General features: G+C 37.5%; 1 protein-coding gene across 4 annotated transcripts in view; it reads left to right on the forward strand.

Annotated features, from left to right (window-relative positions):
- RAPGEF6 (Rap guanine nucleotide exchange factor 6) overlaps positions 1 to 13,636 on the forward strand; it is a 227,274-nt gene that overhangs the window by 41,033 nt on the left and 172,605 nt on the right. For 3 of the 4 annotated variants that reach the window (XM_005888380.3, XM_070374023.1, XM_070374026.1), the window contains exon 4: positions 1,940 to 2,023. The exons of the other annotated variant lie outside the window; for it this stretch is intronic. In XM_005888380.3, coding sequence (XP_005888442.2) covers positions 1,940 to 2,023 — 84 coding nt within the window. The remainder of the gene's footprint in view (positions 1 to 1,939; positions 2,024 to 13,636) is intronic. 4 annotated transcript variants of the gene reach the window in all.

Below are 13,636 nucleotides of genomic sequence, written 5' to 3' on the forward strand. Positions count from 1 at the left end.
GGGTCTCCCTTTGATGATGTTTGCACAGTCCTTTGCAACTTCATAAAAAGCATTGAATCATATACTTAAAGTGGTAAATTTATGGTTTGTAGATTATACTTCAGTTAAACTGTTTAAAAATTAATATTAAGAATTATCCAAATCTATATCTGGCTAATCATAAACCAAAGAATTTTTAGAAAAATGAATGTGTAAATTAAAGAGTTTAAATTCAGAGATTAGTGGAAGCAGAGAAAAGAATGCATATAGTTGACCTTAACTGGGAAGCAGCATGATAGAAAAAGTGAAAATAAACCACTATGCTCAGTGCCACCAGTAGAGAGGAGGAAATGGGGAGAGCGAGATCTAGAGAGAGGTAGGTAGAGGCCACTTTAATAGTTTTTGTTCTTTATTTTAGGAGCAGTGTGAAGCCTTTGCAGGAGTAAGATCTGACAAGATTATGTGTGGCACTCTTCTCCAGGCTAGGTTATTCTTAAATTTATTCACTTGCAAAAAGAAAGGAGATAGGTGGACCCATGTTAAAGAACTTTCACTTTCCTTATGTTTACTCATCAGATACATTGCCAAACTGTGCTCGAAGGATGGGGTTCTCTGCAAGGTCTGAACATTTTCTGATTGACGAGCTGGCATGGCTCTCTTGGTGTTAGGAGTGAACATCAGGAGTTTTCCTGTATTTATAGTAGAATTTACTGACAACTCTGTGACTGTTTCAGTAAAGAGATAAAAATTGGAGACTTGTGGTAGCATTTAAACGTAACTTTCTTCTGTGTTGATTTTGGGCAAATTTTTCTTTTATTGATTTTAATTCCTTTTTGATTGTATGAAAGTCATATTTCAAAAGAATTAGAAGGAATTTCCAAACAAAGAACTTTAAGTAGGAGATTTTCAGCCATTTGTATTTTCCCTCAGTGAAGACAGAGGGGAGGGATATTAAGAACTTTAAAATATCTTCTGGAAAGTTGATGATAATTTTTCCTTCTCATGGTAAGCAATAGGATTTACCTGGAAAGCTCACCCTGGGTGTTGTGTAGAATGGTTTGGACGCTTAGATTTCTAGACGATAGATGGTATTATTCACTGAGAACAGAGAACCCTAGAAAAAAATCAAGCTTGAGGGAAATGATAGGTAGATTTTGAACATGTTGAGGTTGAGTTGTGTGTTATATATGCAAGTTTACATATCAATAGCTAGATAGATATACAGTTCTCCAGCTCAGAGGGAATGTTTCTTTTATATAAAATTAGAATTGTCTACATATTGGAATTAATTGAAGTTGCAGGTATGGTAAATTAAAAATATATGAAAGACAAAATGATTAGATTATAAACTTAACACCTAATGGTATTCTGGGTTTCCATTGGTGATTTAACTGAACTAAAACTGATGATGGACTCAAGTTATCTGATATTTTTTATCCTTCAAAAACACATAAAATGAAAGGTTGGGTAGACATTTTATTTTTTCATGTCAGAATAGAATTTAAGTGAAAGAAGTAGATCATTATGACCCATATTATAGTTGAACATGAAGATGGAACATTGATAAATGTGAATTCCAAACAATACTGTCCTTAATATACGTTAAACTTATCAGAAATATAACTTTTTAATATGTACATCTAGTACAATATTTGAGTTGATCTTCATCAAATGTGGTGATCATACACAAAAATGAGGAATAGGAAGTTACTGATACAAGTTAATAATGAAGAACCAAAAAAAATATTTCTGAAACCTGTATCTTAGGATAGTTATTATGTAAGATGTGAACACGGTCTATATGAAACCTTCGGCAACAAGTGAAATTTCCAAGGACTGTTAATTTTTAACTACTTATAATAATACTTGAATTTTTTTCATGTTTTGTATTTTGTATTGAATTCATATATACATGTGAATATGTATATTTATTTACTCATCTATTTATTCACTTAAACAGTTCAGAAACTATTGCCAGATGTTGGTATATCCTGCTTTCTGGATCTGTGCTTATGAAAGACTCCATGGTTTTGCCTCCTTGCAGGTATGTTTACATTGGCTGCTTAGTATATTTGATAGGCAAAGTTTACGACTGTTTTATTTCTTATGTTAAACTATTTTATGTAGAATATGTATTTTCTCTTAGTAGATGATACATTTTATAGATGTCTTTGCTTTTTGGTACTACATGAAGTACTTGGCAAGAATCAACTGATATTTCATATTTCGGGAGTATGTTGTTGTTCAGTGGCTCAGTCGTGTCTGACTCTTTGTGACCCCTTGGACTGCAGCATGCCAGCTTCCCTGTCCTTCACCATCTCCCTCCCGGAGCTTGCTCAAATTCATGTCCATTGAGTCAAGGATGCCATACACCATCTCACCTGTTCTCCTCCTGCCTTCAATCTTGCCCAGCATCAGGGTCTTTTCTAATGAGTTGGCTCTTTGCATCAGGTGGCCAAAGTATTGGAGCTTCAGCCTCAGTCCTTCCAATGAATATTTAGGATTGATTCCCTATCAGATTGACTGGTTTGATTTCTTTGCTGTCAACGGGACTCTCAAGAGTTTCCTCCAACACCACAGTTCAAAAGCATTAATTCTTCAGCACTCAGCCTTCTTTATGGTCTGACTCTCACATCCATACGTGACTACTGGAAAAACCATAGCTTTGACTAGACGGACCTTTGTTGGCAAAGTAATGTCTCTGCTTTTTAATATGCCGTCTAGGTTTGTCATCGCTTTTCTTCCAGGGAGCAAGCATCTTTTAATTTCATGGCTGCAGTCACCATCTGCAGTGATTTTGGAGCCCAAGAAAAGAAAGTCTGTCATTGCTTCCATTGTTTCCCCATCTATGTTCCATGATGTGATGGCACCAGTTGCCATTATCTTAGTTTTGTGAGTGTTGAATTTTAAGCCAGCTCCTTGACTCTCCTCTTTCACCTGCGTCTGGGGTGTAATCTTTAGTTTATCCCGTGACATGTTATTGTATTATTTGAGATTTGATATCATTTATCTGATGTTTCATGAATTCATTGCTCTTAGTTATAGGAAGGCAATATACCTTTATAGTTAAGAAATCAGCTTTTAGACTAACGGGAATTTGGCTAGTATCCTGATTCTGTCACTTATTAGCTGTTTGAGTCTGGACAAATTTTAGTTTTCCTGTGAAAATGAGGATACTAATAGTACCCACTTACGTGTGTTATGAGGTTATAGCAAGCTATGACTCATACTTCTCAATGGAAGTTTGTACAAGTTGATATTTTAGAGCTAGACTGCTTGAGTTCATCTCTTTGCTTTACTGTTTTTTTGGGTTAATTACTTAATCGTTCTGTGGCTCAGTTTCCTCACTTCTAAAATAGGAACAATAATAGGATGTATTTCATAAGCCAGTTTTGGGAAATAAGTGAGTTTATATAGCTCTTAGAACAGTGCCTGGCTTTTATAAGTAATTTTTAATTATCACCATCAGAATTATTAGGTAAAAGAAGAGTGGTTGGCAAGATGATTAGATATAATATTCTTAGATAATGTGGTCTGTTAGTAATAGTTAAGATTTGGGGGCCTGAAATTATAATTTGGTAACATAAAAATACAACCTTTTGGTGACTTTTCCCTAGTAATGTTGAAGAGATTTTTAGGCTTTTAAGGTAGGACTTCTAATTGCAGCTCAATTAATTTAGTTTTAAAAATATTTTAAGTATCAAGGTACATTCTGTTTGATAGATAGTATGGAACATCTCAGTTCTGAGGCCATTTTTAAAGCTGTGTCTTTAGTCTTGAAACTTTATCATCAATATTTGGTTAAATGAAATGTGTACTTCTTGACTAGTAGTATAAAACATATTGTTGACTGTTTTTACAAATAAAATACGTAATAATTCTTGCTTCTTTAACCCTTTTGGTTGTTGTTCCTTTCCCCTATGTTCTGAAAGACACTTGAGTGCTTTGTAGTGAGTGAATTAGTTCATGAAACAGAATAAGCTTGGTTGATGTGGATTACAGTTCTATTTTAGGATTATTAGTACTGTTCTTTTGAATATTTTATCACTCTTTTCTGCTGTTAATGAGTGGTTAAGAATTTGTTGTAATCACTTTATGAAGCCATTAATCAGCCATAATGATTCACTGTTAGTTTGTAATCAAGACATTGGAGTTTGTTTTAAATAATGGATAGTATGAGGTTTTCTTTTTTGTTGGTGTTTTGTTTTTTTGTTTGATTTTTTTTTTTTTTTTTGGCTGTACCACTTGCCCCGTGGGATATTAGTTCCCTGACCAGGTATTGAGCTTGGGCCCATGGCAACGAAAGCACCGAGTCCTAATCATGGAACCACCAGGGAACTCCCAGTAATAAGAGATTTTTAAAACAAAGTCATGGTATGCTTTAATGTAATCATCATGAACTTCACAGCAAAGATGATTATAGAAGTGTATTTAATTGTCATTTAGAGAACAGTTCCTGTTAGATTTATATTTTGTGTTTGAGAGATGCTTGTTTGAGAGTTTATCGGAGGGTGATTGTTAGGATTAAATGAGTCAATACAAATAAAATACCTAGATTAATATTTAGCATATCAGTTCAGTTGCTCAGTCGTGTCCAACTCTTTGCAACCCCATGGACTGCAGCATGCCAGCTTCCCTGTCCATCACCAGCTCCTGGAGCTTGCTCAGCCTCATGTCCATTGAGTTGGTGATGCCATCCAACCATCTCATCCTCTGTCATCCCCTTCTCCTCCTGCCTTCAATCTCCCAGCATCAGGATCTTTTCTAATGAGTCAATTCTACCCATCATGTGGCCCAGGTATTGGGGCTTCAACCTCAGTCCTTCCAATGAATATTCAGGAGTGATTTCCTTTAGGATTGATTGGTTTGATCTCCTTGCAGTCCAAGGGACTCTCACGAGTCTTCTCCAACACCACAGTTCAAAAGCATCAATTTTTTGGCACTCAGCTTTCTTTAGGTCCAACTCTCACATCCATGCATGACTCTTGGTAAAACCATAGCTTTGATTAGGTGGACCTTTGTTGGCAAAGTAATGTTTTTGCTTTCTAATATGCTGTCTAAGTTTGTCATAGCTTTTCTTCCAAGGAGCAAGCATCTTTTAATTTCATGGCTGCAGTCACCATCTGCAGTGATTCTGGAGCCCCCAAAAATAAAGTCTGTCACTGTTTCCACTGTTTCCCCATCTATTTGCCATGAAGTGATGGGACTGGATGCCATGATCTTAGTTTTTTGAATGTTGAGTTTTAAGCCAGCTTTTTCACTCTCCCCTTTCACTTTCATCAAGAGGCTCTCTAGTTCCTCTTTGCTTTCTACCATAAGGGTAGAGTCATATGCATATCTGAGGTTATTGATATTTCTCCTGGCAATCTTGATTACAGCTTATGCTTCATCCAGCCCAGCATTTCTCATGATGCATATAAGTTAAACAAGCAGGGTGACAATATACAGCCTTGATGTTCTCCTTTCCCAAGTTGGAACCAGTTTATTCCATATCCGATTCTAACTGTTGCTTCTTGACCTACATACACATATCTCAGGAAGCAGGTAAGGTGGTTTGGTATTCCCACCTCTTTAAGAATTTTCCACAGTTCGTTTTGATCCACACAGTCAAAGGCTTTGGTATAGTCAATAAAGCAGAAGTAGATGTTTTTCTGGAACTCTCTTGCTTTTTCTATGATCTGACAGATGTTGGCAATTTGACCTCTGGTTCCTCTGCCTTTTCTAAATCCAGCTTGAACATCAGGAAGTTCACGGTTCACATATTGCTGAAGCCTGGCTTGGAGAATTTTGAGGATTACTTTACTAGCGTGTGAGATGAGTGCAACTGTGCGGTAGTTTGAGCATTCTTTGGCATTGCCTTTGTTTGGGATTGGAATGAAAACTGACCTTTTCCAGTCCTGTGGCCCCTGCTGAGTTTTCCAGATTTGCTGGCATATGAGTGCAGCTCTTTCACAGCATCATCTTTGAGGATTTGAAATAGCTCAACTGGAATCCCATCCCCTCCACTAGCTTTGTTCGTAGTGATGCTTCCTAAGGCCCACTTGACTTTTCATTCTAGGATGTCTGGCTCTAGGTGAATGATCACACCATCATGGTTACCTGGGTCATTAAGATCTTTTTTGTACAGTTCTTCTGTGTATTCTTGCCACCTCTTCTTAATATCTTCTGCTTTTGTTAGGTCCATACTGTTTATCCTTTATTGTGCCCATTTTTGCATGAAATGTTCCCTTGGTATCTCTACTTTTCTTGAAGAGATCTCTAGTCTTTCCCATTCTATTGTTTTTCTCTATTTCTTTGCTCTGATCGCTGAGGAAGGCTTTCTTATCTCTCGTTGGTATTCTTTGGAGCTCTCCGTTCAAATGGGTATATCTTTCCTTTTCTCTTTTGCCCTTTTCTTCTCTGCTTTTCTCAGCTATTTGTAAGGCCTCCTGAGACAACCATTTTACATTTTTGCAGTTCTTTTTCTCCTGTTGATGGTTGTTCAGCAGCCAGTTGCAATTTTGAGGTTCTTGCAGGAGAAGATGAGCACACGACCTTCTACTCTGCCATCTTATGATTTAGATGATTTAGCATATATTAAACATCAAATAATTTTTGGCTTCTGCAAATATCATAATGGCATTGAGATGTCATCATTATGATAGTCAATAGAATATAGCAGTACTTAATATAAGAGGAATAATAGTATTGTTTATAAAAATATAAACTATTTCTTTAGATATTAAGGTATCCGTTACTCCTTTATCAATGAATAGACAGAAACCACATGGTAATTTGAACAGGGACCCTTTAAAGAATTATTAATTTTCAAGAAATTAGGTACTAAGAAGGATAAAGGTGCTAAGGTTACCCAAGGAAGGAATAAACTTGAAAGGGGAACTTTCTCCCCAAAACTGAAATTCAGAACTTTTGTTGGTGAATATGTTGCTTGTAGCCCAGTGGCTAATGACAAAGTTCACTTGGTTGCTCTGGGCCAGAGGTGTCCATGGTTACTGGGTCAAGGCGGTCAGGGAGAGAAAGTCTGACGAGGACTGGTAAACAGTATAGTCCTTCCCAACCCCTAGCCCACTCAGGGTGCAGATGGGTCCTGAGGCTGGAGATAGGACCTCCCTTTGCCTTACACACACCTATCCTGCCAAGCAGTAGGAAAGTATCTGCCGTTTCCTTGTACTAGCCTCCTTTACTGACAAAGCTTTGACATTAACAGCCAGCCAAAGGAGAATCTTGATTAAATCCAGATCCTTTATTATAAAGTAAATTTGAAACTGAGAGCAAATACATTTGAACTTGAGAGGCAGTAAATACATGGTACAGTGCCGTGCTTTCCAACCTTGTTAGCACCAGGGACAGATTTTGTGCAAGACAGTTTTTCCATAGACCAGAGTGGAGAAGGCAGTGTCAGGATGATTCAAGCATATTACATTTATTGTGCACTTGTTTCTGTTATTACATCAGCTCCACCTCAAATCATCAGGCATTAGATGCCAGAGGTTGGGGACCCCTGGTACAGTCTACTCCCTTGGTTACTTAGTTTTCATATGAATGCTTCTGAACACATTTGAGCTTCTATCCAATTCTCTTTTCATTTAACAAGATACAGCTATCCTTCATATAAGTAAAGAAGTTCTTACCATCTCCCTGAAACAAGGGGATGCACGGTCCCAGTTGTCAGTGCTTTCTGTATTAGTTATACTTTTCATCACAGTGCCTCTGACTGTTAACTCCAGACTACCTTATAAAGTTCACTTCCAACAACTTATATATAAAATAGATATGGGAAAGAGAGGAAAGAAGAAAATAGTTAACGTTTATACAACTCCGGACCATGTATACAACATACAGTCCTGTTTCTATCATTGGTCACAAATCCGTAGTTGATCTTGCTTCCTCTTTTTACCACCCATTCAGTACTTGTGCCTTCAACCAGAATTTCAGCTGTTCTGGGTTCTTTACCTGATGATGGGCACAAAACCTTCATTTCTTAAGTGTCCTTAATTATCCTATGTTTGGTTCTTCCCTGCCCACCACCCCCACCCTGGCCACTTGGGGTTGCTGGTAGTTTTCCATTAACTTTAATAGTGGACTTGAAAGCACTGTACAGAGCCCAAAAGAACCTCTTGGGCTATAGATGTAGTTCTGCTGGCCTCCATTTTATGCAGCAACTCAGTTCCTCCTTGGTGATTGTAATCAATCACTCAGGCCAGTAGAATAAACCCCTTTTCTGCCTTTCGGTTCAGTGGCCAGGTCAAACAAGAGATGGCAAGAGTGAATGTCGACATTCTAGGAATCAGCGAACTGAAATGGACTGGAATGGGTGAATTTAACTCAGATGACCATTATATCTACTACTGCGGGTAGGAATCCCTCAAAAGAAATGGAGTAGCCATCATGGTCAACAAAAGAGTCCGAAATGCAGTACTTGGATGCAATCTCAAAAACAAAAGAATGATCTCTGTTTGTTTCCAAGGCAAACCATTCAGTATCACAGTAATCCAAGTCTATGCCCCAACCAGTAACGCTGAAGATGCTGAAGTTGAACGGTTCTATGAAGACCTACAAGACCTTTTAGAACTAACACCCAAAAAAGATGTCCTTTTCATTATAGGGGACTGGAATGCAAAAGTAGGAAGTCAAGAAACACCTGGGGTAACAGGCAAATTTGGCCTTGGAATACAGAATGAAGCAGGACAAAGACTAATAGTGTTTTGCCAAGAAAATGCACTGGTCATAACAAACACCCTCTTCCAACAACACAAGAGAAGACTCTATACATGGACATCACCAGATGGTCAACACCGAAATCAGATTGATTATATTCTTTGCAGCCAAAGATGGAGAAGCTCTATACAGTCAGCAAAAAGAAGACCAGGAGCTGACTGTGGCTCAGACCGTGAACTCCTTATTGCCAAATTCAGACTTAAATTGAAGAAAGTAGGGAAAACCACTAGACCATTCAGGTATGACCTAAATCAGATCCCTTATGATTATGCAGTGGAAGTGAGAAATAGATTTAAGGGTCTAGATCTGATATATAGAGTGCCTGATGAGCTATGGAATGAGGTTCGTGACATTGTACAGGAGACAGGGATCAAGACCATCCCCATGGAAAAGAAATGCAAAAAAGCAAAATGGCTGTCTGGGGAGGCCTTAGAAACAGCTGTGAAAAGAAGAGAAGCGAAAAGCAAAGGAGAAAAGGAAAGATATAAACATCTGAATGCAGAGTTCCAAAGAATAGCAAGAAGAGATAAGAAAGCCTTCCTCAGTGATCAGTGCAAAGAAATAGAGGAAAACAACAGAATGGGAAAGACTAGAGATCTCTTCAAGAAAATCAGAGATACCAAAGGAACATTTCATGCAAAGATGGGCTCGATAAAGGACAGAAATGGTATGGACCTAACAGAAGCAGAAGATATTAAGAAGAGGTGGCAAGAATACACAGAAGAACTGTACAAAAAAGATCTTCACGACCCAGATAATCACAATGGTGTGATCACTGACCTAGAGCCAGACATCCTGCAATGTGAAGTCAAGTGGGCCTTAGAAAGCATCACTACGAACAAAGCTAGTGGAGGTGATGGAATTCCAGTTGAGCTATTCCAAATCCTGAAAGATGATGCTGTGAAAGTGCTGCACTCAATATGCCAGCAAATTTGGAAAACTCAGCAGTGGCCACGGGACTGAAAAAGGTCAATTTTCATTCCAATCCCAAAGAAAGGCAATGCCGAAGAATGCTCAAACTACCACACAATTGCACTCATCTCAGTGGCTAGGTGGAAGTCACTAATTCAGTGGAACCATTGCTGTGTTCCTGCTAGAAATAATCTAGCAGGACTAAGGCAATGGCACCCCACTCCAGTACTGTCGCTCGGAAAATCCCATGGATGGAGGAGCCTGGTAGGCTGCAGTCCATGGGGTCGCTAAGAGTCAAACACGACTGAGCGATTTCACTTTCACTTTCCACTTTCATGCATTGGAGAAGGAAATGGCACCCCACTCCAGTGTTCTTGCCTGGAGAATCCCATGGACAGAGAAGCCTGGTAGGCTGCAGTCCATGGGGTCGCACAGAGTCGGACACGACTGAAGCGACTTAGCAGCAGCAAGACTCAAACCAGCAGAGCTCAAAGTTTTAGGAAGAGGAAGTACAAATTCTATGTATGAGTTATTAAGTATAACAGTGAGAAGAACCACTGTTACTTCCATGCCTTGAATATGAAATCCATGTATTCTGCCTGTTGAGCAGATACATAACAGAAATTATTGCTGTACTTTTGCTGCTGCAAAATGAGTACCTTGATTGAAAATGATGCTATCTAGAGTGCTGAGGCTATAGATGGCATTTTGTGAGCCTGTGGATAGTGCTTCTGGCAGAAGCATTGTGGATGGCAAAAGCCAATCATATCTAGAATATGTGTCTGTTCCAATGAGGACAAATAGATTCCTCCTCCATGCTCAAACTCAAGTTCACTGAATAGGTTGATGCCATCCAACCATCTCATCCTCCATCACCCCCTTCTCTTCCTGCCCTCAATCTTTCCCATCATCGGGATCTTTTCCAATGAGTTGGCTCTTTGCAAGAGGTGGCCAAAGTATTGGAACTTTGGCATCAGTCCTTCCAATGAATATTCAGGGTTGATTTCCTTTAGGATGGACTGGTTTAATCTTGTTACTGTCCAAGGAACTCTTAAGAGGCTTCTCCACCACCACAGTTTGAAAGCATCAATTCTTCAGTATTTTTCCCAGATTATGTCTTGCCTTTTTGTTTTTCAATGATAACTTCTTTAAGTGTGAGAGGTCCAAAGTACTTAAGTGTTCTACTAATTTGTTTGAAGTACTTAAACGTGTTCTACTAATCTTTGCCTATTCCAAGTTTGTAAATATTCTCTTCTGTGTATTCTTAGACAGTTTTCTTAAACTAGCTTTACTGGTGTATAATTTACATACCATAAAATTCACCCATAAGTTTTTATGATTAATATATATACATTGGTACACCATAGTTTTAGACTTCCTTTACCTGAAAAAGTTTTGCATGCCCTTTTGCAGTTAAAACCTGACAGACTTTCTGTCTCAATATCTACCTTGCGCAGATATTTAAAAGTAGTCTTTGTTTTGGCATTTTTCACTTAGCATAATGTTTTTGAGGTTCATCATTGTTTTAGACTATAACAGTTGTAGCATGTCTATTTTTTTCAATTGTTAAGTTGTATTTCATTTTAAGAAGATTTCACATTTTGTCTAGCCATTCATGAGAAGATGAAAAGTTTGAAATTTTATTGTTTTAGTTTAGAGGCTTCTATGAATAATGCTGCTATAAAGATTCAAATAAATACATGTCTTTACATGGGCTGTGTATTTATTTTTTCTTTTGTAGATATGCAGGAGGGAATTGCTATGTCATATAAATATATATTTAACTTTTGAGGAAAGGTCCAAATTGCTTAAAGGATGACTATTATGTTACATACTGACCAAGAACATACCATGGATCTCATTTTTCTGCATCCTCTCCTTCACTTGGTATTGACAGTCTTTTGATTATTTCTCTTCTAGTATGTGTTTAACTATCTCAGTGATTTTAACGTGTATTTCAGTAGTGACTATTACTGTTGAGGCTCTTATGTGCTTATTAAGCATTCCTGTACCTTTGCTGAAATGTCTGTTCAAAGCGTTTCCCCATTATCTGTCTTAAGTTGTAAGAATTTATGTTTTAGATATAAGTTCTTCATGAGATGTATGATTTTTAATTGTGTTTGTCTTACCAAGTTTTAAGAACTTAGATGTTTTAGATACAAGTTCTTTGTCAGATATATGATATGCATGCATTTTCTTTTTTCTGTGGCTTGTTTTTTCCTTTTCTTAATAATGTCTTCTGAAGCACAAGTGTTTTATATTTTCATGAGATTCAGTTTTGTTTTTTTTTTTTTTTGAGGACCTAGATTTTGCTGGTGTATCTTAAGAAATCTTTGTTTAGCCTAATTGCATAGTTTTCTCTTATGATTTCTTCTAGATGGTTTTCAGTTTCAGCAGTTATATTTTGGTCTAGTTCATTATGACTTCATTTTGGTTTTGTTTTTGTTTCTCTTTGTTTTGTGTTTTTGCTTAAGAATAGCCGGTTGACCCAGTGTCGTTTTAGAAGGCATTGAATTGCTTTTGTTGAAAATCAGTTGACCATATATATGTCTGTTCGTTTGCTTTTGCTGAACTAATGTTTACTCTGTTTCATTTAACTATTTTTCTATCTTGGTACTAATCTTCTTTCTTAATTATTGTGGCTTGTTGTAAGTTGTCAAATCAGTACTGTGAGTCTTACAGCTTTGTTCATTTTTAGAGTGATTTTGCTTATTTTAGGTTGTTTTTCCATATGAATGTAAGGATATGCTTGTTTTATAAATCCTGATAGGATTCTCATAAAAACTGATTTATTGTTTATTTCATAATAGACTATTTTTTATAGCAATTTTAGGTTTATAGCCTGGAGTGGAAGGTATACAGATTTTTCATATACTTTCTGCCCCTACTCATGCATAGTCTCCACCATTATGAGCTACTCTCACAAAAGTGGTGCATTTGTTAGAGTTGATGAACCTCACTCAAAGTACAGTTTATATTAGGGTTCATTCTTGGTAGTGTACACTCTTTGTGTTTGGACAAACATACAAAGTTATATTTTCACCATTATAGTATTAGAGTAGTTTCCCAGACCTCAGATTCCTGAGTTCCACCTGTTAATTCCTTCCTTTCCACCAACCCCTGGCTTTTTTATAGTTTTGCATTTTCCACAGTGTCATATAGTTGAAATCATACCATGTATAGTGTTTTCAGATTGGATTCTTTCACTTAGAAATACATAATATAAGTTTCCTCCATGTCTTTTCATAGCTTAATAGCTCATTTCTTATAGCACTGAATAATAGTCTGTCATCTGAATGTACCACAGTTTATCCATTCACATACTGAAGAGTGTCTTGGTTGCCTCCATATTTTGCCAATTGTGAATAGTTGCTATAAACATCGAGGTGCAAGTGTTTCTGTGGATATAAATTTTCAGCTCCTTTGGGTAAATACCAGGGAACATGATTACAGAATCATATGGTAAGAGTATTTTTAGTTGTGTAAGAAATTGCCAAAGTGTCTCCCAAAGTGGCTGTACTATTTTGCATTATTAGCAGCAATGAATGAGAGTTCTTTTCCTCCACGTCTTTTGCAGCATTTGGTATTGTCAGGGATCGGGATTTTGGTGTTTCTGATGAAGTGTTGTGGTATCTTGTTACTTTAATTTGCATTCTTTGCTGGAGTGTCTGTTAAGGTCTTTCACCCATTTTTTAATTATGTTGTTTTCGTATCTTTGTTTTAAGAGTTATTTATATGTTTTAGACAACGATCTTTTATCAGAACTCAGTTGAGTTCAATCACTCAGTCGTGTCCGACTCTTTGCAGCCCCATGGACTGCAGCAGTCAGGCTTCCCTGTCCATCACCAATTCCCAGAGCTTGTTCAAACTCATGTCCCTTGAGTCGATGATGCCCTCCAACCATCTCATCCTCTGTCATCCCCGTTTCCTCCTGCCTTTGGTCATTCCCAGCATGAAAATCAGTTCCCAGCTGGAAAATTCCCAGCATTTTCCAGTCGGTTTTTTGCATCAGGTGGCCAAAGTATTG

The sequence above is a fragment of the Bos mutus genome, chromosome 7, assembly GCF_027580195.1.
Source record: "Bos mutus isolate GX-2022 chromosome 7, NWIPB_WYAK_1.1, whole genome shotgun sequence".
In the NCBI taxonomy this organism is placed as follows: Eukaryota; Metazoa; Chordata; class Mammalia; order Artiodactyla; family Bovidae; genus Bos; species Bos mutus.